We start from the raw sequence: 25,322 nt of genomic DNA, 5'->3' as shown, positions 1-25,322 counted from the left end.
TTCCGTTTTGATTTTTTTTAAAGATTTTAAGCAAGATTTGTTTTAGTTCTTTCCAGAATGCCTAGTAGAATTCACCTGTGAATCCATCAGGCCCAGGATTCTTTTTAGTTGGGAAGTTTTTAATAACTGATTCTATCTCTTTACTTGTGATTGGTTTGTTGGGATCGTCAATATTTTCTTTCATCAATGTAGACTGCATAAGTGTTTCTAGGAATTAGTCCATTTCCTCTAAATTGTCCTTCTTATTGGCATATAGTTTTTCAAAATATCCTCTTATGATAGTCTTTATTTCTGTGTGGTCAGTGGTGATATTCCCTTTCTCATTTCTTATTTTGTGCATTTGTATCTTCTCACTTTTTTCTTTTTAGTTTAGCTAAGGGTTTGTCAATTTTAATGGTCTTCTCAAAGAACCAGCTCTTGGGTTTGTTTATCTTTTCAAGTGCTTTCTTATTTTCTATTTAATTTAGTTCTGCTCTGATATTTGTTATTTCTTTCTTTCTTCTCCCCCTGTGTTTAGTTTGTTGTTTTTTTACCACTTCCTCCAAGTGTGCAGTTAGGTCTTCAATTTTGTCTCTTCTTTTTTGATGTATGAATTTATGGCTATGAATTTCCCTCACAGTACAGCCTTTGCTGCATCCCATAAGTTTTGATATGCTGTGTTGTCATTTTCATTAGTTTCAAGATAGTTACTGATTTCTTTTGAAATTTCCTTCTTAACCCACTGTTTGTCTAAGAGTGTACTGTTTAACTTCCATATCTTGGTGCCTAATTTGGGTCTCTGGCCTTTGCAGATTTCTAGCTTCATTCCACTGTGGTCAGATAAATTATTTTTTATGATTTCAATCTTTCTGAATTCATTAAGACTTGCTCTGTGGCCTAGCATGTGGTCTATCATGGAGAATGATCCATGTGCACTTGAGAACATTGTATATCCTGCAGTATTTGGGTGTAATGTTCTGTATATGTCTATTAAGTCCTGATCCTCTAATATATTGTTCAAAGTCTTTGTTTCTTTATTGATTCTCTTTTGAGAAGTTCTGTCCAATGGTGATAGTGCCCACTAAAGATGTCCACTTTAATTGTAGAGGCATCTATTCCTTCACTTAATTTTTCTGGTGTTTGCCTCACATACTTGGAGGCACCCTGGTTAGGAGCATAAATGTTTATGTTTGTTCTTTCTTCTTAAAAGATTACCCCTTATATGAGTATGTAGTGTCCATATTTGTCTCTCAAAATTGTTTTACATTTAGAGTATATTTTGTCTGATATTAAAATAGCTACTCCTGCTTCTTTTTTTTTTTTTTTTTTTGGTTATTGTTTGCCTGTAGGATCATTTTCCAGCCATTCACTTTCAACTTCCTTGAATTCCTGTGTCTAAGTTGGGTTTCTTCTAGACAGCATATAGATGGATCATATTTCCTTATCCATTCTTCCAATCTGTATCTCTTGACAGGTGAGTTTAATCCATTGACATTCAGTGTTATTACTCTCAAGGCATTACTTACATTAACCATATTTTCTTTGTATTTGTGAATGTCGTATGTTGTGGGTTTTTTCCTTCTCTTTTTAGTTGTTCTTATACTCTCCTCCAATTCTGTTTTTTTCTTTCCTCCTGCAGAACTCCCTTTAGTATTTCATGAAGGGCAGGTTTCTTGGCATACCCTCTTAGTTTCTGTCTATCTGTGAATATTTTGAACTCTCCATCATTTTTTAATGCCCACTTTGCTGGATAGAGTATTCTTGGTTGGAATGTTTTTTCTTTTATTACCCTGACTATGTCATACCACTGCCTTCTTGCCTCATGGTTTCAGAAGAGAAATCAGCATTTAATCTTATTGAGCTTCCATTGTTTGTGATGGTTCTCTTTTCTTATTCTGCTTTTAGTATTTTCTCTTTGTCTTGAGCATTGGATATTTTGACAAGTATTTGTCTTGGAGTAGGCCTGTTGGGAATTAAGCCGTTTGGGGTACATTGTGCTTCCTGGACATGTACATCCATCTCTCTCAGTAGATTTGGGAAGTTTTCAGCCATTATTTCCTCCAACACCCCTTCTGTCCCCTTTCCCTTCTCTTCTCCTTCTGGGATGCCTATAATGCATATGTTTGCGCATTTTGTGTTGTCATTCAGGTCCTTAAGTCCCTGCTAGATTTTTTTCTATCTTTTTATCAATCAATTATACTATCTGTTTGATTTCAGATGTGCTGTCTTCCACATCACTGATTTTTTCCTCTGCCTATTCCAGTTTGCTGTCATTTGCTAAATTGTATTTTTGATTTCTTGTATCGTACCATTCATCACCATCATATCCATTCTCTTTTTGTGTATATTTAAAATTTCTTCAGTATGCTCTCTAAGTGTTTTCTTAATACCCTTAATCTCTTCTCTCACTTCATTAAATTGGTCCATGATATATATTTTGAGAGCTTTGGTTAGTTGTTTGATATTCTGCCCTTCTTCCTGGTGTTCAGTTTGTTCATTGGGTTTGCCCATGTTTTCCTGATTGTTGGTATGTTTTGTAATTTTTTGTTGCTGTCTGGTCATCATTTTATCTTGATGGGTTTGTTCAGTTGATTAGCTTCCCCATCTAGTCTTGGGGTTTATTTAGATGCTATTTGTGTGTGTGTTAAATCTTTTCTTTGACATTTCTTGTTCTATTTCCTTGTTGTTGTCTATGTTCCCTGTAAGGAAAATACTAGGGCCAGGGAAAGCAAAAGAGGTATGAAAAGAAAAAGTGTAATAGTAGTATTGATAATAAATGTTAGCAGAAGGACCATGTGAGACTTAGGAGAATGGATATTAAACTCATGTAAGCTGTGTAGAGTTATAATAGTAAAAAAGTGGAGTACCTACAATGAGATGGTAAACTGAATATGGAGAAGAATATAGTATGAATTAAAAGGCCAGTGGGGGGCAGCAGACTTGGTCCAGTGGTTAGGGGTCCGTCTACCACATGGGAGGTCCGAGGTTCAAACCTCAGGCCTCCTTGACCTGTGTGGAGCTGGCCCATGCACAGTGCCACACAGGGGTGTCCCCTGCATAGGGGAGCCCCACGCGCAATGAGTGCACCCCATAAGGAGAGCTGCCCAGTGCGAAAAAAAGTGCAGCCTGCCCAGGAATGACACCGCACGCACGGAGAGCTGACACAACAAGATGATGCAACAAAAAGAAACACAGATTCCCGTGCCGCTCACAACAACAGAGGCGGACAAAGAAGATGCAGCAAATAGACACAAAGAGCAGACAACCGGGGTGGGGGGGGGGTGGAGAGAAATAAATAAATAAATCTTAAAAACAAAAAGCCAGTGTGGTGAGGAAAGAGGGAAAGAGAAAAGAAAGGACAATAACATAAAGAGTGAATAAAAGATAGAAAACAGAATAGAGGTGTTAGAATTAAAAAGTCAGAAAAATTGGGGGCTAAACATATAGAATTGGATTGTAAGAGAAACAATAAACAATGGAAGAAAGAAAGATGTGTAGGAAAGGCGCTAGCATTGGTAGCCAAAATCAGTACACACAGAAAAGAGGAAATCGTGGATGAGGAAGCACAGCAAACAAGAAACACTGCCTGCAACACCTAAGAGAAAAAAAGAAGAAAAAAAGGAAAAAAGAGAGAGAGGGGAAAAAAAGGGCCATGGGGGGATAAAGAGGAAGGAAAGAAAAGAAAACCAACAAAAAAAAAATACCAGACAAGGCCTCGAACAAGGAATCCTCTTTGCAATTGAATAATCTGCTTAGGAGGCTATCTGTCCCCCCTTCTCCCTTCCTCACTTCCCTTTCTCCCAGGGCAGCAGGAAGGCTGTGTGAGAGCTCCCTCCAAGATTCAAATCGGACCCTGGTGAATCAGCTCAACACAGAAAATAATGACTCTCAGCTTCTTTGAGAGAGAGCACCCACACCTTGCCAGGAACCCTAAATATGTTATTGGAAGCTACCAAGCACATTCTACTGCCCCTTTCCCTTGAGTGTGCTGTGCAGGACTAATTAATTGCCTGACTCCACCTTCTCCCAGACCAATTTTCCTTATCCCAGGGTATATAGGTAAATCAAGCTCTCTCAGCAGATTCACCACTCCTCTCTTCCTAGCCTCTCCCTAAGCCAGCTGGCATGCTCCTCCAAGCTCAAAAAAGGGAGTGGGGCAGACAGTTGAACCTGCATTCCTTGGGCACCTCTGTATGCCTCACCAAAACCCTCCTGCTCTCAGAGTTTGTCCGAGACTGGAGGGCTAGGGGAATGCTGGGGTACAGGGAGTGCTGATTTTGGGGAATGCGGGCTTGGGGGAATGCGGGCTTGGGTAATATGGGTTTGGGGAACATGGATTAAGGGGATTGCGGGGTTCGGGGTCCATGAGGTTCAGGGAACACAGTTTAGGGGGTTGCGTGTTTGGGGAACAAGGAGCTGGGGAAAACCACTGTGCGAGCAGCAGTGTTCAGGTAATGCTGTGGCTAGGGGAAGGGTTTAGCCTTCCTACAGCTTCCAGCTCTAGTGTCAGAAACCTGCAGTTTCACCCTGAGCAAGCACTCCTTTTGTTGCACTCTCTTCAGGTTGATGTCCAGAAACCTCCTGCTTTGTGGGTTCCCAAAACTGCTTACTGGGGCAGGATTCTGTTACCACTCAGCCGGTTCTTTGCAGGAGAGATGACAAGGGTGCACTCAGATGCCATTTTGCCCTGCCTAGCCTATACTCTTTATGCATTAGCTCCTCATTCCTCCTGCCCCCGCCTCTGGCAACCTGTATTCTAATTTCTGTCTCTATGAGCTTGCATAGTCTCCAAAATTTTCTTTGCATTTACCATGGGGCTTAAACTGTAACAATCTTGTTTGCTTCAATACCAACTTAACTTCAACATATACACAATCTATGCTCCTTTATTACTTCATTCACCACACCTTTGTGTAGTTCTTGTAACAAATTACGTATTTATACCTTATGAGTCTAAAACCATGGATTTACCATTACATTTTATGCATTTGCCTTTTAGTTCCTGTAGAAAGTAAAAAGTGGAGTTACAAACCCAAAATACAATAATACTGGCATTTATAGTTAACCATGCCATTACCCTCTCTGTAGATCTTTATTTCTTCATGCAGCTTCAATCTATTGTCTATAGCTCTTTTCTTTCAACCTGCAGAACTTTCTTTATCCTCTCCTGTAGTGCTTTTCCAGCCATGACAAACCCCCTCATCTTTCATTTATCTGGGAATATCTTAACCTTTCCCTCATTTTTGAAAGACAGTTTGGCTGAATATACAATTCTTGGTTGGCAATATTTTTCCTTTCAGCACTTTAAATATATCATCCCATGTTCTTCTTGCCATCATCATTTCCAATGAAAAATTGCCACTGAATTTTATTAAGACTGACTTGTATATACCATCTTGCTTCTTTCTAGAATTCTATCTTTGGCATTTAACAGTTTGATTATAATATGCCGTGGCAAGGGTCTATTTGGGCTTATCCTGTTTGGAGTTTGTTGAGTACCTTATATGTGTATATTCATGTCTTTTGTTTAATCTCTTCTCCTTCTGGGAGTCCCATGGTGAGTATTTTGGTATGCTTGATGGTGTACCACAAGTTCCAGACTCTTTTTTTTCATTCTTTCTTATTTCTGCTCCTCAGACTGAATGATTTCAATTGTCTTATCTTCAAGATCTCTGAGCTCCTAAGACTGAATGATTTCAATCGTCTTATCTTCAAGATCTCTGATTTTTTCTGTAGCTCCAATCTGCTGTTGAACCCCTCTAGGGAATTTTTAATTCCTTTTACTGTGTTCACCAGCTCTTTTTGGTTCATTTTTATATTTCCATGTCTTTTATGATATTCTATTTGTGTTCATCTATTGTTTTTCTGATTTCATTTAGTGCTTGGTCCATGTTTTCCTTTAGTATTTTGAGCATATTTAGGACCTTTTTAAAAGTCTCCATTTGCTATGTCCCAGGTCTTTTCCTCCTCATGGATGGTTTCTATTGATTTTAAGCTTTTCCCTTCCCTGGACCATTGCTTCTTGTTTCTTTGTATATTTTGTGACCTTTTGTTGAAATCTGGATATTTTTATATTTTAATGTGTTATTGCTGGAATTTAGAGTTGGAGGCATCTGTTCAAGGACCTCTCTTCCTTAAGCTTGTATGCAGCTAGTATTATGTCAGAGTTTTCCTTGGTTGTCAGGAGCTAAGGGAAAGAAAAATAAAGGAAAAAAGAAAGCACTTTCCTAGTCTTTGCAGATTGACCTGTGCATGTGATTTCCTTCAGGGCTTATCCATACAAATCACTTTAGAGAATAGCTCCAGGCCAAAGGGTAGTATCCTTCCTACTCCTTTCTGCACCTGTATTTTGTCTTGGGCATGAGGGAGAAGCCCTAGGAATTCCCCAATTTACTTGTTCTGAATGTACCCTCTTCCTAGGAAATACTTTCCTCAAGGTCCTGTGTGTGTTCTACAGCCAGCAATCCTTTGCCCCAGGCAGCATGACTTGACTACTCCCCCACAGAATTTTGTAAGAGAGTTTCTTGAGCTTCCTTCTACACACAGGCCACGTTCTGAAATATTGAGTTGCTCAGGCCACCACCAGACAAATTGGACCAGGCATACATGCTCCCATTATGAGCACAGAGGACCAAGGATCTTCACTTGGAGCACAGGGCAGCTCCAGGTGGGTGAGGGGCCAGACAGGGTACCAGGGTACCACTTTTTAAATTAACATTTACTTTTTCTATTTTACTTCTTTCCCTCCCCCCATTGTTTTGTATTCACTGTGTACATTCGCTGTGTGCTTCCTGTGTCTGCTCATCTTCTCTTTAGGAGGCACAAGGAACTGAACCCGAGACCTCCCATTTGGTAGGTGGTAACTCAATCACTTGAGTCACATCCACTCCCCCCCCACCACTTTTAAGTGGCCTTTTTCTTGATTCAGTGTTCACCCTGTTACTGCAGTCCTTTAACCATTTTCTGGAGTTTTGAGACAGATGTTCCTGCTAGTTCTTGTTGGCTGTTAAAAGCTTCCGTGGGGGTGGAGCCTTGAAGAAATGCATTCTGCCATCTTGAACCAGTTATATTCCATGCATGTCAATTTTGACATCCTGACCATTTAAATTGACTACCCCTTCTCCCTAGTAGCAGAATTGACAGTTTTAAATGTGGAGCTGATGGAAGGCTCACTGTTTGTCTCTCAAAGCTAAGAGAGTAGCTTTCAGTGTTTGCCTGGTACTAATATACCATGACATCTGACTGAGGACAATGGATAGGTTTCAGTAGATCCCCAGATGAAGTGTGTCAAAAGTGTTCAATGTTTTGAGAAAAGCTTCATTCATGTGAGCCTAAGGGGTCTGCGCTTCAAACCCTCCAATTTAGTCATTTGGATAAAATGGACCCTTTGGACCAATGCCAAGTGCATATCCTAGGAAGAACCTCTGTCTGAAGGCAGGATGAGTAGGTGATTACTGTTTGCTGCTCTTCATGCATTAAGTTACTTCTAGGAAACATTGTTAGGCAACATTCACTGTATAAGTGATGGCCTACCAGACACCAATGATTTGGGAAGTGACAGCCTGGCACTTGAACACTACAGCCATTCTTCTCTATAAACATTTGCACAAGGAGTAACTCACAGGGGTTTCCGATGCTGGGATTCTTCTATTTGGGGTCCCACCTGCTGGGTGGGGAGAAGAACTTGGTTGTCCCATTAAATGGAATGGTATGGGAGTAAAGGAAAAGAATGCTAGGGGGAAATCTTTCCTGCCTTAGTGGCTTCACCAGATGCTTGCATGTTAACATTTACAGGAATCACCTTGCCTTGTATTTTTCCTGGGTCATATGGTCCATCAGGCTTCCCAGGAGCTCCTGGATTCCCAGGTATGGAATGGGGTCTGAGAAAGCCACTGAGCAGATTTGTGAGGGCCATGAGCCAAAGGAAGCAGGGTATGGCCCAGCAGCTTTTGGGAATCCACATTCCTCCTGAGAGGGCAGTCTTGTGGACTGAGGAAATAGAATGGCCACTGGGGAGGGCAGTATGGGGAGGCAAAGAGTTCCTCCAAGAGACTAGGACTCTTGACAGAACATTGCATATCCTACCTAGCTATACTGGCTTTCCTTTCCCCTCACTACGTATATTTGGATTTTCAGGGCCTAAGGGGTCTCATGGCTACCCTGGAATTCCAGGCCAACCTGGATTGCGTGGAGCTAAAGGAGAGCCCGGAAGCCCAGGATTGGTTCACCTCCCTGAATTGCCAGGTAAGCAAAGGAGCTTCCCCTTACCTGCTTCTCCTTTTGCATGAACCTGTGTTTGGATTATGGTGCCCTCTGCCAATGACAGGAAATTAGGTTTGCCCTCTGGTGTAGATGGGATTGTCTGGTTTCAAACCCAGGCAGTACAGAGTCTAAAGCCAGAGAACAAGAGTGCATCAGATCAGTTAGGGAAATTAGAGATCAGCTGGGACAACCCTTTAACTTTCAGATGAGGAAATAGACATCCTGGCACCATTAGTGGCAGAGTTAGGATTAGGAGCCAGGTTGTCTGATTGCCAGTTCTGTGGCAGTTTCCTGGATAAAATCCTTAAAGATAAGACGAACATTTAGATAAAGTGAGAGGGAAGTTGTCCATTTCTATCCCTTTACTTATATTCTACAGTTCTAATCTGAGTTTCATTATTCTATACTATACCAATGGTTCTCAAAGTATGGTCTCTGGGTCAGCAGCCACAGCAGAACCTGGGAACTTGTAAGCAATGCAAATTCTCGGGCCCTCCTCGAGACCTATTGAGTTGAGTCAGAAACTCTGGGGATTGGCACCGGCAATCTATTTTAAGGAGTTCCCCACCTACCACCCAGGTGATTTCAATGCAAGCTCAAGTTAGAGACCACCAGTGCTCTACAGAGGGCTCATCTTGAACCATGTGCTCCTGGAGTTTATTGGCACCTCAGTTTCCTCTCCCCATCCAAGAAGAGGGAGGAAGGGAGAAATCATAACAGAATTAGGCAACTTCAGAAGCGAGCCCTAGAAGCAGGTTGCTGAGCTCTTCCCAAAGGCCCAACTTCACCTTAATAGAAACTCCCTGAGGCCTTTGAGCAAGGCCTCCCACAACCAGATATTCCTGAAACACATTACTACAACGTTAGCATTTGTTTTAGAAAAATCTTAGAACTCTCTACTCAGAAAAATCACTTCCAGATATTCATGGTCTTTTAATTTTACCTCTTTATGTGTAGGATTTCCTGGTTCTCGTGGGGAGAAGGGTTTGCCAGGGTTTCCTGGACTTTCTGGAAAAGATGGCTTTCCTGGGAAGGTTGGCAAACCAGGTTTACCAGGTTCCAAGGGAGTCCCTGGTGACATCTTCGGTGCTGAAAATGGTGCTCCAGGGGAGCAAGGCCCCCAGGGATTGCCGGGCGACAGAGGATTTCCAGGAGACTCTGGCCTTCCAGGACCCAAGGGTGACTCTTTTTGCCCCCCTTATTTAACAATCTACAGAAAGCCTGTGAGTTACCAATATTATTGCCTGAATTGGGACTTCTGGGTGATGTATTACTTAAGGGGTTAAAATGAAATATGATTTTGCTCTGTCCTTCCCTTTCTGGGAATTTTCCTTAAATGATCTAAGTCCATTTTTCCTGTCTTAGTAATTCCAGAAGTGACCATAAACAATAGTAAAATGTCTTGCAAAGCGACTGGTTCACTGCTGGGAATATAGTGGCATCTGGCACCTGGTATGGGTCCTGAGCCAAGCTCTTCTGCTGGAAGTTGATTTGGTGACCCAGTCCCTGTTCTTGAATGAGGCTGTGATCATCTTCCCCTTCCTTTCGCTAGGTTTGCCTGGGAAGTATGGCTTGCTGGGCCCCAAAGGTGAGCAGGGCAGCCCTGGGACACCAGGACACATGGGACAGCCAGGTCCCCCAGGCCCTGGAGTTACGTTCGGTATCAAAGGCAAACCTGGGCTCTCAGGAGCAGCAGGCTTTCCAGGTGCTCCAGGTAGGTCCTTTGAAGGAAGAGCCTCAGCATGACAGACTTAAGCTATACCTGGAGCCCAGTCTCCCTGAGGGGCAGTAGCAATGGTGTGACACGGTCCAAATTGGAAAGAGACCTGGCTTCCAGAACCTCTCATCACTCTTGCCGTGCCAAGCAGAACAGACTTCTGCAGTTTAACTTCTGGAATATTACAGCAAAAACTCTCTCCCCTCTCTCCCAGAGCCTCACTTCCCCTTTTCATGCTTCAGCTTCCCTCTTGCCTTCCCCAGTTAGAGAAGCTTGTCGAAGTGAGTCTAACACAGTCTCCACTGCTTTCAGTGGGGCAGAAAGGCACCAGCTTTGGGTTGGGGGAGAAACTTCAGCAGAGCGTGAGCACTTTGGTAGCCTGGCTGTCAGAGGATCATGCCTCTCAGGACCCATAGCCAAAATGCCTTACCCAGCAGTGGGGCCTGACACATCCTGTCTCCAGCCTGGTGTTCATAGCTTGCCTTTTCCTTGCACCACCCTTCTCCTCCAGCCTCAGTGAGTACATTATTCCCCCTCACTTCTGGCCAAGTGGCTGAAGTTGAGTTATTTGCTGAGACATTAATATTCATTTTCTCTGCTTGGTCCTTCTGTGTTTCTGGGGTCTTCTCCTTAGCTGTCCAAGTAAGAAAACATAGCATACAAGCTCATGCACTAACACTCCCAGCTTTGCTGCTTAGGGAATTATCTGACTGTATACTATAACCTCGCTTTGCCTGCAAAACTAGGGATTCCTGAACTCCTGCCATGGAGTTGGCGCCCACTGAATTTCCTTCCCTTGTGGTAAAGGTCCCCTTCTCAACCTCCCATTTGATTCCTGATTCCCGGGGCTTTCAGCTACTTGATGCTTTTCAACCCATAGAAAGCCAAGTCAGCCATTCACTTAGGCCCTTGGGGTCCCAAATACCTCTGTTGTCATTGACTTAATCCTTTGGTTTTTTTAATTTCCTTGCTTTGTACCTGAACATTCCACTTTGGCAGCAGCTCAGGAGGTTAATCCCATTGACCAACTTAAAGCATGGTGAAAGACTTCTCAGAATACCTAGGAGACCAAATGGGCATTGGAGATTTCTACAGTATTTGGCACTAGGGGGTCTTTCAACCTTAATGCCAAGGAACTGGCTGATTTAACTGCTTGCTTGAGGGATTAAAAGGGCAGCCCTGTATCTGTGGCTCCCTGGGAGGCTGAAACAACAGCTCAACTTTAACCTCTAGTTCATCGATTGGCTCAGGAAACAACCATTGTGCAGTGATTCAGACTGAAAGTACCAGGAACTTCCAGTTGCCACCCTGGCTTCCCAGAGCTCCATTCAGTGGCTAAAGTATGAACCACAGTCATAAAGGGAGAAGAAGGTGTAATCAGAGGGGATTTTCTATCCTTACGAACTTCAGCATGGTATTCTGTGTGGTAGGTGCTAAAGCTTTACTCCACTAGGAACTTTGCCTGTTGGCAGTCTGCATATTCCATTGTTAGAGGGTCGTTTACAAAACTACAAGCCAACCAACCAGAAGCCAGGTTTGACCAGAGCCTCACTTGACAGCTCTCCTGTATTCTCTCCTGTACTAATTCAGGAAATCCTGGAAAAAAAGGTTCAAGAGGTGAGAGAGGTCACTCAGGATCAATTGGAAAGAGAGGACTGCCTGGGTTGAAAGGCCTTCCTGGATCTCCAGGGCTAATGGGCTTCCTGGGGAACCCAGGCTTACCAGGGGGCACTGGGTTGCCAGGCCTCCCAGGTCCAAAGGGTAAGTGATCAGAAAGGCACTAGTGGGTGATAACAGGGAGCATCTTAGCTGCCCACTTGCCCCCTCCTTTCTGCCAAGGAATGGGAATGGGGAGGGACATGGGTAGGACTTTTGTGGCAAGATAAGTTGGACAAAGTTGGCATTAAAGGCAGATCCTTACCCAAGGTGAGGCACCCTCACTGCTTGCTGGGTGGAATGTTGGGTTGAATGTCATAGTCAATAAAGCCCAGGATAGTAACGGCCACAATGGATTTACTCTTTTGCGTAATCCTTACCATGGAATCTGATAGGTCTCACTTCCTGTGATCACCCTGCTATCCATCAGAGGTTGGGCAGGTAGCATCTCTGTCTTATGCAGGGAGAAATGACTGCTCCAAGGTCCCACAACTAGTTAGCATGGGAACCAGGTCTAGAGCTCAGCCCCCTGCTTCCTGTGCCACACCTATGTTCTAACTTGGAAAATCACAAGAGAGGTGCCCACGTCTTCTTTCTTTTGTGTTGTCACATCCCTTTCCAGGGAAGTAGCATAATGTGTAATGACTAAGAGCATAGGCTTTGGAGTTACAGAAACCTGGTTATGCATCCCTTTTCTTCACCTGCCTAGCTGTGTGACCTTGGGGAAGTTAATTAACTGCAGTGAGCTTCAGTTTCTTTCTGTATAAAATGGAGATAATGATAGAAGTTCTTGTTTCTCCACAGGTGAGAAGGGGTCTGTTGGACTGATAGGTTTTCCAGGGATGTCAGGTCTCCCTGGTATTACTGGTGCAAATGGATTGAAGGGAGTTCCTGGTTCAGCAGGAAGAATTGGAACATCTGGACACATTGGTAGACCTGGTGAAAAAGGTGAGTTGGGGAATTGAATTATGGAATTGCCACCCACACTTCCAAAGGTACATTTTGTTTGTTGGTTTTGTCATCCCTGTAACTGATTCCTACCCTGTGTTAGATAATATGATTTTCAGCTTCTGAATTGTGTCCCTTTAAATCAAAAGACTTAATCACTTCTGAGTTAACACTGCCTGTTAGACTCCTTGTCTATTCATTCCCAGATTATCATGGGAGGAAGGTTTTGAGTTAGGGTCTAAAGGGTCTAGAGTGGCTTATATAAGTTGAAGGCCTGCACAGAAATGTCAAGTTGAGAGAATGGGTGATGAGAAGAAGATGGAAGGGCCCAGAAAGAGGGTGGTGGGAAGAACTGATATGGAGCCTGTCTAAGCACTCTCACTTGCTGATATCTTGCTCTCCTTCCCTGCAGGAGACAGAGGCGATCCAGGGCCAGTCGGAATACCCAGCCCCAAACCTCCAATGCTGAACCTTTTGTTGAAAGGAGACAAAGGTTCTCGGGGCTCTGCTGGATCAGATGGTTTTCCTGGATCCAGAGGTGCCAGGGCAGGGAATGGGCAGGAAAAATACCCAAGAAAGATGTTAGGACCAAACTCAGCTTCCTTCCTGAGAAAAAGGCCCCTCATAGTCCACAGCTCCTCCTGAGCAGGAGTGCAGGTAGCAGCAGGATGTTCAGGGAGGCTGCCTTCCCTGGATCCAAGGAGCACCTGGACTTTGAGCTTGCTATTTGCCACTGTCACTGTGGAGCTGAGTTTTGGAACTGCAGGCTGTGGCACCCCTGGAGGAGCCTGCCAGTTAGTGGGACATGAGTGTTAAGCAGATTTCCCAGGGCTGGAGCTGGGCTGGCTCTGAGCAGGGCCCCAGAATGCAGAATGCGGCAACTTCCCTCACTTCTCCACTCTACATCCCCAACACCCAGCTAACTTCCCCCCAGTCCACACTTTGCCTGTGAGCCAGGGGACCTGTATCTTGACAAGCAGGTTTTCTCTTGCCTACAGAATTTTCTAAGCCCTTTTGCTTCTTTCCTAGGTGACAAAGGAGAGGACGGCCGCCCTGGGCCCACAGGTCGCCCTGGAGCTCCAGGATTCCCCAGCACCATCAAAGGACTTATTGGAAGGCCAGGCCTTCCTGGCTCCATGGGACTACAGGGCTTACCTGGCCTGAAGGGGTCCCCTGGGATCACAGGCTTCCCAGGGATGCCAGGAGAAAGTGTAAGTATGAGCAACTCTGTCTCTCCACCAAAGAAGGACCTTCATTGCTAGCCAGGGGAAATGCTCCCTTGGCCCACCTTCCTGATCTCAACATATTTCCCAGGCCTTTCCCTCAGGATGTCCTCAGATAAACCCTTCTCTGAGTCTGACAGGTCTTCTCACCCTTTTCAGAATACCCTTTGCTCATACTATCTCTCTCACATGGCAACACCTCCTCTGTCCTCTGCCTAATATGTACCCCAGGCCCCACCTCCTCCAGGAGTCCCTGAGTTCCTGCTCTGCTGGCACACTTCACTTCTCATTGCTTATGTTAATCCTGATTGATTCTGTATGGCTCTGATTTCCTCAATAAGATTGAGAGGACTGGAGAAGAACTACATTATATGCTTTTTTGTCTGCAACCCACTGCCAGCATCTATATTGGCACACCATAAGAATTCAGGACAGATTCCTTGATGTTCTGGTAGAAAGGTCTCTGAAGCCCCATGAGAGGCAGGAACTGGCAAAAAATCAATTCCAGTTTCTCTGAGCTCTTAAAAGGCAAGGTGATAGAAGACGCTTGGGTTTGAATCTCAGCCCCATCCCTCTTTGGTCTGAGCACGTTTCTACCTTCCCTGATGTTTCTCATCCATAACAAATGGCGGTATTTAAACCTCTTTCACACAGTAGTGAGGATTAGTTCAGATGCTAGGTGTAAAACTCCGAGTAAATAGTAGCCGTAATAGTAGTATTGAAGGCTCTGAATGAACTGGATCACAGAAAACCTGTGCTCCCTGCAGGCAAAGTCCTTGTCCTTCAGAAGTATCAGCCCATCTGATGGACAGAGCACACACCCTACTCACACACGCATATGTACACACTTGCACACATGCACACACACACACACACACCTGAAGCTATTGCAAAAGAAATATATCTAAACTAGATGGTCCTGACTACCCACGTTAGGAAGGACAAAAGCAAGGGTGAAGGCATTCTGGAGGGTAGCCAGCATGCTCAAAATTAGTAGATATGTCATTAGGCAGGAAAAAGCTGGGAGAGGAAGCAGGTGGAATGGAGTGGGTGCCCTGGAGAGTGATGATGGAATAGTGGTCCAGTAAGCCCAGAGACCCAGCCCAGAACTCAGACACCTGCCCAAGGCACTAAGTGGCATATGTCCTTACTGGGTACAACTCAAGAGGAATCAAAATCATACCAGTGTACAAAACATGCTGATGGCAGCTGACATGCTCACTTCCCAGACTCAGTGTGTTGGACATTAGCCAGTGAAGGCAGCTTTTCCTGTGAAAATGGTAAATTTAGCCCCAATTTGGACTTGAGCATCCGCACACATACAGCCTGCTACCTGGTATAAGAAAGACCTCGTGTTTCTTGCAGAGTCAAAGCAGAGGGTTAGCCATGCATGGTGGAAAAGCAGTTATTTTTGTGCATAAGGAATGACTCCAGCACTTTGGCAAGGGAGGTGGTAGCAGACTGTCTTGTCTGCACTTACTGTCAATTTTTGTATTTTCTAAGCGACTAGAACAGCCAGATCTTGATTTCCCAAGATTCCAATTTTGATGGGCAGTGAGAAGTTATGAGTGACAAGAATAAGGTTAATTGGCAGGTTGAATCCCTCCCCCTAAGAACCTGAAGTATGTATTTCTACCCTTTGTTCGTCACCCTCCCCTTTGCAGGATGTGCTCTCCCACCCCACCCTTGCCACGGAGTATGTAACAGACTTCTCTGAGGCAGTGGTTCAGGGAGTGGGAAGGTGTGTAGCAGGGTGGGAGACCCTGAGGTCTGGGCAGAAATGACGATTCCCATGTTGCTTTGAAGGGTACCCAGGGTCTCAGTGGGGCTCCTGGCCTCCCTGGAGCAACTGGTGTCCAAGGTTCAAAAGGTAAGGAGCCTTTTCTTTTTGAATGTGGTTTTCTAGAGCAAGGCCAATTTACTGGCAGGCTAAGGGCTTTCTTGAAGGAAAACTCTTTATTTAGGGGAAAGTGAATTGATTTACATTTCCCCTTTGGCCAAAGTCCCTTTTGCAGCCCATGGTTCTCTAGGACAGTGCAACCATGCTCTCTTTCCTTGGCTTTCTTGGAGCTAAGGAAAGCTTCCTTTGGCTTTGTGATTTGACCAGACTGCCTTCCAGACTCAGCATCAGAGGGAGTTGGCTCTAGACAGTATTTCCCCCTGCTGAACCCAACCCACTGGGCACTCAGTGGTGCCCACTCTCATCACTCTTCCTTCATTCGGGCCCCTCTCTGCTCATACTGAGCCCAGTGATGTGTTTCCCCATGGAGATATACTGCATATCTCAGCATTCCATGCCAATAGCCTGGAAGCATCCCAGTTCTTTGATGGTGATTGGTCACCATTTACTCAAAGGGTAATTTTGACAAGAACATCCTCTTGCTATATGGAGTCTCAATAGATTCTCCCTTCAAAAAGTTTCTTTAGTGCAAAATGAGCTATCACTTCCATTGCCCTTTGAACACTGTCTCAATATCCCCAGGAGATCCAGGCCAGATACTTGAAATTCCTGGTAGCCCAGGACCAAAGGGACAACCCGGAGACCCTGGTTTTGAAGGTAAGTCTGCTGTACTTTTGTCTCACATGACTCACAGACTCCTCCAAACTGAGGGTTGAAAGGAATTTTGGAAGTCGACTCCAAGTTCTGCAATTTCCATCTACTGCAGGAAAATTTCACCTGAAATGTGTCTACCCACAGGAAGCCCATAATTTCCCCCAAGCAAATCTGCCTGCTCTTCCTTCAGGACTCATAGGCTGCAGAGACCCTTCAGAAATGGTGCTCACTCACTTAGTCTTATAATTGTCTAAACTGTGCTTCTCGAACATTTCTACCCACTGCTCCCCATTCTGGGGGCATCCAGAACAAGTTCACTTACTTTTCAATTGGGTGGCACCTACCAAATGTGAAGACAGCAGCTGCGGTTCTTTTCAGTTTCTTCATTGGGTTGATTAGCCCTGAATCTAGATCCCTCAGCAGTCCAAAGTGGTTTCACTTTCCTGCTCACCTGCTCCTGTGGAAAACCACACTGCCCAAAATGTGGCCTGACTATGCAGCATTTTTCTTGGTGTTGTAGGTGTGAAAGGAAAAAATGGCCCAGCTGGCAATGTGGGTTTCCCAGGGAACAAAGGTGAAGAAGGGAAAATTGGAATTTCTGGAGACATTGGCCTTTCTGGCTCCCCAGGTACCATGTCACATGACAAACTTTATTCTGAAAGCACTAGAATTAGCATCAAGCCATACCTCATTCTGATTTTCTGCCTTGTTTTCACATTTAGGTTTCCCTGGGATTTCTGGTCTAAGAGGAGACCCAGGGCTTCCAGGTTCTCCTGGTCATCCAGGGTCAACTGGCCCGCAGGGAGCCCCTGGCCTAGTAGGACCCAAAGGTATGTATATTGGGAAGTAGGCAATGGTGAAAAGTGTTCTTCCTTCGAAACAGAACAGTGACTCTTTTATCTTAGGAGATACTAGCTGGTGTTAAGTCATACCTAGGGAAGTCATAGACTGGGCCACATGAGGTACAATGGGAAAGGAAGAAAAAGAAGGGAGGAAGAAGAAGAAAGAAGCAGCACAAGCATGAAAGGGAAAAGAAGAACATAGACTCCATGGAGAGATGAGTTCACAAGAAGATCATTGCTCTGTCATACATAGACTTTCCTTGACTTAGAGATTGGCCAGTGAATCTCTGGAACTAGTCTCTGAGAAATGGCAGGCCTTGGCATTGCCAATCTTTGTTCTTCTTGAAGTTAACTAATTTGTTAATGCTCTGCTTTTGAAGCAGTACTGGTTTCTTATAAAAGGCATGAGAACCTAGAGTAGAGGATGTAGGTTAGGGTTGGTCTATTCTCCTTTAAAACATTAAGTAATGACTCAAGAAAGACCATGATCTTTAAAATGAGGACTTTGTAATACCCTTGGAGCAAGTTGCTTCACAGTGATTCAGAGTTGCTGGAGCCAATTCTGACATTCTCTCCCCTCAGGCTTCTCTGGACTTTCTGGTTTACAGGGATTGAATGGACTTCCAGGCTCTAAGGGTGCCCAAGGCACTCCAGGTAAGGAAGACCCCACCCAAGGGTGAAGAAGAGGGCACCAGATCTTCTAGAAGCCTGGCAGGGATTGGCCACGAATTCTTAACTACTGTGTATCCCATATGCTTGGACCCATTGATCTCCTTGCCAGTCCAGTCCCCAATTTGGGATCCCTTGATATGAGGAAGAAGGAAGATGGAGTCTGCCTACCCAAATGAGTTACCCTTCTTGTTCCTTCAGGATTCAGGCTCTGATGTCTTTTGGGCCCCCTTGGGCCCGAAGCAAGTGAGCTAGGCATAAGTCCCATCCCCACTGAATTCTGTGTCCTTCCCTCTGCATCTTCTCCTAGGACCCAGCATCACTGGTGTATCTGGGTCTGCTGGCCTGCCTGGCCCCAAGGGGGAAAAAGGCTCTCTAGGAATTGACACAGGAGCCCCAGGGAAGCCAGGTCTAAGAGGACAAAAGGGTGACCGAGGTAAGTGAACCCAAATCAGGCCTTGTAGAAGCTGAATGAGGCCTTGCTGAGGCATGAGGTTTGGGGTTCATTGAGGTCATGTTGCTCACAGGGTTAAGTTGTGCATGTCTTCACACCTCTGGGAATCTCAGAACCCAGAGGGACTAACTGCTGAGAAAGAGACAGCATGCTGTTCCTAGGGCTTTCCTGTGAGGGAATGTCCCCTCTAACCTCCAAATTCACTCCTCACTTCTGAGGGCCTAACCTCAGGGCCTCTCTTGCACTCTTGGCCAGAGCCCGGATTGAATGGTCCTTGGGGACAGGGTTTGTCCACCTAACGAGAAATTTGCCAGAATTTCTTCAGTATCCATTGTAGTTGGCACTGGCCTGGGCCCTGGGAAAACAGTGTGTTTGCTGGGAGAAATCCATGACTAAGAAGATAATTGTGTCCCTAAGACAAGTACATGGTACATGCTTAGCATTTGGTGAGTTTACTAGAACACAAGGTCTACCCTCATCCCTTGCCCCTGACTTACAACCTCACGTGAAATCCCTTTCCGAGCCTCCATTTTCCTATCTATCAAATAGTAGTAACGAAGTCTGTTCTTTTCCTTTGCTTAGGAATGTCCTGAAGATCCATACACATCTGACTCAATATAACATAGGAAATATCATATTTGCCAAACGTTCTGTTCCTCTGAGTTCCAGGACCTGAGATCCCAGCACACTTTATCTGTTTAGGTGTATGTTGTATAATGTTCATGTGTTTTTCAGGAACTGTATTCAAATATGAATTAATTTCCTGCTGTATTTTGACTTGGTAGATTGGCAGTTTCTGTTTACTCTTTCCTGAGGTCTGGACCAACCTGCTCTCTCATGAAAGCCAGCACCTTCTCCAAAGGGCTTGAATCAGGGACCACGCCTGCAGGGATTCTATGTGGTTTTTTTCACAGGAGCTAGAGAAGAGGGGAATGGCAGGAAGCACAGGGGCAATTCCTCTTCTGTTTTCAAAGCTTGACTATGCATGTCTGGTCATTAAATTAATCGTTTCCTTTAGCTATCTGAGCTAATAAAAATCACAATTACAAATGCGGTAAACACCACACGTCAAGATGGATAAATTTCAAAAATAACGTTGAGGGAGGAAAAAGAAAAGTAAGTCATACAAGAATATGTTGGGTATGATTCCATTGATAAAATGTTCAAAAATAAGCAAAACCAAACACATATTGTTTATGACCAAACTATGAAGAAAAGGAAGAGAATGATGAATGCAAAATTCAGGAGTGGTTGCCTTTGAGAGGGAGGGAAGTGGTTGGAATCTGTGAATGGTAAACAGTGAAATTCAAAGGTAATGCTATCTTCTCTATATTCAATTGAGTGATTGAAACACAGGTGTCATCTCTGGATTATTCTGTACATATGACATAAACATTCTGTTGTATACTTTCAATATCTAGCTATAAAATTTTTTTAAAATAATACAACAAATATCATACCCCCACCCAACCATAGGAACCTATCTCTGACTTGATAATGAAAGTCAGTGTAAAAAGAAGATTTACCCCTAAGAAATCTTCATAGAGCAATCCCTGTCCTTCCAATGCCTTTATCTAAGTAACTTTAAATTACACTATTCATTTTCATGTTTACACTAAATATCTAGAGGCTGTACTTGTATATGTAGTCTATCTTTTTTAGGCTTTGACACAGTAATGAGTTGGAAAGGAATGTTGTCTTGCATTTTTATCTCATTTAAAGTGTTTTATTCTTAACCAAAGAAATACTTGAGCTTTTTGCACTACTTGATATCTGTAGTGACCTTCTTTCAGATTAAAGGCATTTTATAGTATCAGATTTGATACTATATCAGTGTCATAAAATCAAAACAGTTTAAAAAGAGGAGAGACCCTATAAACTATCATAGGAACTTTTTTTTAAAGATTTATTTTATTTATTTCTCTCCTCTCCCCTCCCACCCCTCGTTGTCTGCTCTCTTGTGTGCATTCTCCGTTTGTTCTTCTGTGTCTGCTTGCATTCTCCATGGCACTGGGAATCTGTGTTTCTTTTTGTTGGTCATTTTACCGCATCAGCTCTCCATATGTGTGGCGCCACTCCTGGGCAGGCTGCACTTTTTTTGCATGGGGTGGCTCTCCTTGTGGGGTGCACTCCTTGCACGTGGGGTTCCCCCACCTGGGGGAAACCACTGCATGGCATGGCACTCCTTGTGCACAGCAACGCTGTGCATGAGCCAGCTTACCACACAGGCTAGGAGGCCCTGGGTTTGAACCCTGGACCTCCCATATGGTAGGCAGATGCTCTATCAGTTGAGCCACATCTGCTTCCTGACCAAGGGAACTTTTTATAACCTGTATGCTGTCCAAACTTACTCTACTGAATGTGTGGTGAGTTTAGTGGTTTTACATAATTTCAGCTTATATATATGTAATATATATGCATAAAGCTATATTTTGGGGGAAAATATATAATATGTCTTTTCTTTTCAGATTTTTGCCTTTGTGAAAAAGAAAAGCACTTGAAAGGTTCATCAAGAAATAATTGACCATGCTATAAATAGTACCATATGACTTTGCAACTAATTTTTCTTCTTGTTTATTTTCTGGACCTAAATATTTGGGAGATTTTCTTTAAATTAATTTTTTCCTTCCCTAGAAATCAATTAATTAGATAATAAACCATTTTAAAAACCATCTGAATGAATCAATCTAGCATCTTCTATGGACTTAGTATGTTTTCAGACAACTATAGAATAAGAAATTCAACATTAGTATTTTTTTGGATTTTCTTTTACAAAATAAAATGAAGACTCAATCGCCAGAACAGTTTATCAACCAGTTTGAATCGATTTATCTTATTTGAATGTTTTTTAGAATGTGTAAAAGTAATGAATATGTTTCTGCCATGCTACATGTAATGTATAATATGAACTTCTACATTCGTATATATGCATTGAGGTATTTTCCCCGTCGGGATTACCACCTATTTTTGACATGTGAATATTAAATAAATCTGTAATCAGCTGAGATTTTTTATTTTGAACATGTTATAACAGAAATTGTTCCACAAATGTAAAGCAGTGTTAAGGTCTGAGCACATAAGAATTCTGCATCTATTTTTATTCTCTTTTGCCAAAAAGGGGGGATTTCGTTCAGAAAAATCTGTTTTATAGTCAACTTTTTCTGGAAAGCATTCATTCAGTTAATATCTTGAGTCACCTGTAACAGATGACCAGTTTGCCTCTAACCTTGGAAGACACTGGCACACTCTTGCTGGCCTCCGTTTTGATTGGGCTGGAGTCTGACTGGCTGGGGCCTGCACTTACCTCTATCTGTAACCTTCTTTGAGCAGCATCAGACACCATCTGCTAACTTACGAAATGTTTTTTGATGGTTACAGTGGGTTTAAAAACAATTTGGGGAGCTTGCATTTCAGGCGCTGCTGGCAAGCCTTCTTTCCTTTCTGATTTTGTGGAAATGTGGAACAGCCTAAAATGTTTCCATTACCAGGGAGGTTGGGGAGCTAGAACCTTTCCCAGTTCTATCCCAATAAAGTGCAGCTTTTGCTGGGACCAGGGAGCCTCTGAGCTCTTGTCAGTTTTGTATTTGCTAGCTGGGATGAAGAGGAGAGGAGCCTTCTGCTGGTATCCCCTGGTCAGGTCCCTACCTAACGACCTACATTTTCTCTGTGTGAACTTCCATTTTCTCTGAGAGGCAAGCCCTTTCCTAGGTGAGCAAAGCCCATCCATCTTAATTATTCTTCGCAGGTTTCCCAGGTCTCCAAGGCCCTGCTGGTCTTCCTGGTGCCCCAGGCATCTCCTTGCCTTCAGTCATTGCAGGACAGCCTGGTGACCTTGGGCAACCAGGCTTAGATGGAGAACGAGGTAAACACAGGAAGCCCAAATTTGGGAGGGTTGGCCAAGACCATTTGTCCAGAGTTTGGGGAGGCCCTATATGCAGCTCAGTCACTATTGCTGGATGTGCATGGGCCTGCTTGGCCTCCCATCACTGCTCCCAGCAGGGACACAAGAGATGGGAACTGGCTGCATTTTTCTAAAAGAGTTTGGGAAGGTCTAGGCACTAGGCAGCAAGGGTACACTCTCCCTCTGCCCTGGGGATGGGCTTTGGCTTCCTATCAACCCCTGGGGTTTTGGCAGTGGCCACTACCTGCTCGCTTGCCCTTCATCACTCTACTGATCTTATCCCTAGGCCACCCAGGCCCTCCTGGGCCCCCAGGTTTCCCCGGGCCATCCTCGAATCAAGGTGACTCTGGAGACTCTGGCTTCCCTGGAATTCCTGGCCCTCATGGGCCCAAGGGAGACCAAGGAATCCTAGGTTTCTCTGGCCTCCCTGGAGAGCTGGGACTGAAAGGTATGGCAGCTGGCCAGCTGTTGGGCCCTTTACCACTCCATAAAGCTGGCCCCTTCCTGCAACCCTGGGAGGAGAGGCCAGCTGACAATGTGCTCCCCTACCTCACCTCTGCCTGCTCTCAGCCCTCCCCACTACCAGGCCAGGCCCTGACTTGCTTCCCTTTGGACTTTGCCAGGCATGCAAGGGGACCCTGGCTTCATGGGTACCCCAGGCAAAGTTGGGCCACCAGGAGATCCAGGATTTCCCGGGATGAAAGGAAAGGCAGGGCCAAAAGGTGAGTTGAGAGCATGTGCTGGGTTGGCCCTGAGCTTAAGGGAGGGGCATGGGGCTGAGATTCCTTCAGGAGTCATTGTTCACCACTCCAAGAATGCCTGAAGTGGCTGGATCAAGCTCCTCCCAGAAGGGATTTCTCCACTTTTGAGATACTTTTATCTCCATCAGCTCCCAGGACTGAAGGCCACTGCTGTTTTGTTGCTGAAGATTCGGCCACTGACCTGCCTTTCTGCATTATTTCTGCATTAGTGGGGATTGAGTTTGCATTCAGATCACCAGCCTCCCATTTGCTCAATCCAGAAATGAAGGACCATTCTTTACTACACCCTTATAGATACACACATGCACACACTCCATTAACAAGTGCTGTGGAGTCTACCTCCTCAGTGTGCTTTGCATCCAGTTACCTCTCACTACCTCTGCCACTACCACCCAGGTTCAAGACACCATTAGTTCTCATATGAAGCCTTGCAATGGCCTGCAAACTGGTCTCTCTGATTCCCTTGTGCAGCAACTCCCCTCCCAAACACAGGCACACACACAGCAGCCAGAAAGATCTTATAAAAGCAGAAAGCATCCAATGGCTGCCATTGACAGGAATAAACTATGACCCACAAATCCCTATGTGATGCCTTCCTCTTTATCCTCATCACTTAGCCTTTTCCTTTGTTGCTCACCATGCTCCTGACACACTGGCCTCTTAGGTTTTCTCAAAACACTAAGCCCTGTCCTACCACAGGGTCTTTGCACATGCTTGTTCTACATCCTGGAATGCTCTTGTCCTCTTCTCTTCAAATGGTTAGCTCCTTCTAATACCTTGAAGGTCTCAGCTTACATGTCACCTTATACAAGAGGCCTCTAATCACTCCCTCTGTAGCAGGATACCATACTCCATACTCCCCTCTGCTGCCCCATACTGTCACTGCACTACTTATTTCCTGCATAGCACTTCTCTCAACTTGCAGTGAGATTATGGTATTTGTCAAGTTATGCATTTTTCCTTTTTATCACTAGACCCTAATTTCTGTAAGGGTCTGTCTTTTTTTTTTTTTTTTTTAATTTTTTTATTTTTTATTGACTTTGTAATAATATTACATTAAAAATATATATGTGAGGTCCCATTCAACCCCACCCCCCCCACCCCCCCTCTCCCCCCCCCCAACAACACTCGTTCCCATGTACATCTTTGGGCACCTCTGCACCTCATATACATTGGCTCACATCATGGCCCATACTCTCCTCTATTCCATCATGTAGGCCCTGTGAGGATTTACAATGTCCGGTGATTACCTCTGAAGCACCATCCAGGGCAGCTCCATGTCCCGAAGATGTGTAAGGGTCTGTCTTAATCACCACTCTATCCCCTGATCTACCAGGGGCCTGGCACATAATAGGCATTCAAGAAATGCTAATTCAATGAATTAGAAAGCAAACTGGCTTATTCAGCTTCCATTACTAAGCTGGAGTTGGGCCCCAAGGCTGTGACGTCAACTGAACTCCTGGGTTCAGACACATCCCTCAGGTTCTTTGGCACTGTATTCTGAACAATAAATGAGTAAACCAAGAGCCTCAGTCCAGAGCAAAGGCTCAACCCAGCATCTCTGTAACATTTCCCAATTACCTACCATACACCAGGCCCTATGTGTCCTGAGGAGACAAGATGAATGAATCTACTTGGGAGATGGATACGTAAAGGGGGCATTGTGTAAAGGATGGTGAGAACCAAACTGGAGGTATCCTATGGGAACAGATATTTAGAGGCTGTACTTGTATATGTAGTCTATCTTTTTTAGGCTTTGACACAGTAATGAGTTGGAAAGGCAGATATTTTGTGAATAAGGGTCAGAATGACTTTTGGGGACCCACCCTGGCCTCCTCCTCTGTCTCAGCCTATTTTCATTTCTCTCCACATGCTTGTAGGCTTTGCTGGCTTCCAAGGTGCTCCTGGTCAAACACCAATTGCAGAAGCCATCCAAGTTCCTCCTGGGCCCTTGGGTCTACCAGGCATTGATGGGATTCCTGGCCTTTCAGGGGACCCTGGGTTTCAAGGCCCTATAGGTCTACAAGGTGAGGATGGCACCAGAGATAAGGGACTTCTTGGGGAACTGAGACAGCCTTGGTTGGGAGGCTGAAGGAACCAGCTTGGAACCCCAGCTCCAAAGGGCATTTCCTCTGCTCCTTCACAAAGCTCCAAAGCTTCTTTCCCAGGAGAAGGACCAACAAGGCAAGCAGGACTGTGTGTGAGAGCTACTTCTGTCAGCTTCTCCCTCTCTAAAGTGCTGCTGAGCATGTAAAGGGCAGGCATGGTGTGGATAAAGAGCAACACAAAGTCGTGGAGAAAGCCCTTGGGTGGGAGACAGAAAACTTAGCTTTTAGTCCTGGCTTTCCACTAATTG

The 25,322-nt window shown here is 44.5% G+C and overlaps 1 protein-coding gene across 1 annotated transcript in view; it reads left to right on the top strand.

Moving 5' to 3' along the window:
• Window positions 1-25,322, top strand: part of COL4A6 (collagen type IV alpha 6 chain) — a 486,161-nt gene that overhangs the window by 446,853 nt on the left and 13,986 nt on the right. Inside the window, exons 24-41 of the mRNA XM_058291502.1 lie at window positions 7,774-7,845; window positions 8,116-8,223; window positions 9,199-9,420; window positions 9,794-9,955; window positions 11,549-11,719; window positions 12,419-12,562; window positions 12,975-13,100; window positions 13,592-13,773; window positions 15,592-15,655; window positions 16,268-16,342; window positions 16,860-16,967; window positions 17,062-17,169; window positions 17,764-17,835; window positions 18,161-18,286; window positions 22,050-22,166; window positions 22,492-22,653; window positions 22,829-22,927; window positions 24,847-24,993. Of these exons, the coding sequence (XP_058147485.1) occupies window positions 7,774-7,845; window positions 8,116-8,223; window positions 9,199-9,420; window positions 9,794-9,955; window positions 11,549-11,719; window positions 12,419-12,562; window positions 12,975-13,100; window positions 13,592-13,773; window positions 15,592-15,655; window positions 16,268-16,342; window positions 16,860-16,967; window positions 17,062-17,169; window positions 17,764-17,835; window positions 18,161-18,286; window positions 22,050-22,166; window positions 22,492-22,653; window positions 22,829-22,927; window positions 24,847-24,993 (2,265 nt within the window). The remainder of the gene's footprint in view (window positions 1-7,773; window positions 7,846-8,115; window positions 8,224-9,198; window positions 9,421-9,793; window positions 9,956-11,548; window positions 11,720-12,418; window positions 12,563-12,974; window positions 13,101-13,591; window positions 13,774-15,591; window positions 15,656-16,267; window positions 16,343-16,859; window positions 16,968-17,061; window positions 17,170-17,763; window positions 17,836-18,160; window positions 18,287-22,049; window positions 22,167-22,491; window positions 22,654-22,828; window positions 22,928-24,846; window positions 24,994-25,322) is intronic.

Source organism: Dasypus novemcinctus, chromosome X (genome assembly GCF_030445035.2).
Source record: "Dasypus novemcinctus isolate mDasNov1 chromosome X, mDasNov1.1.hap2, whole genome shotgun sequence".
NCBI lineage: Eukaryota > Metazoa > Chordata > Mammalia > Cingulata > Dasypodidae > Dasypus > Dasypus novemcinctus.
The sequence above is the reverse complement of the archived record's forward strand: the minus strand, read 5'-3'. Positions and strand labels throughout refer to the sequence as shown.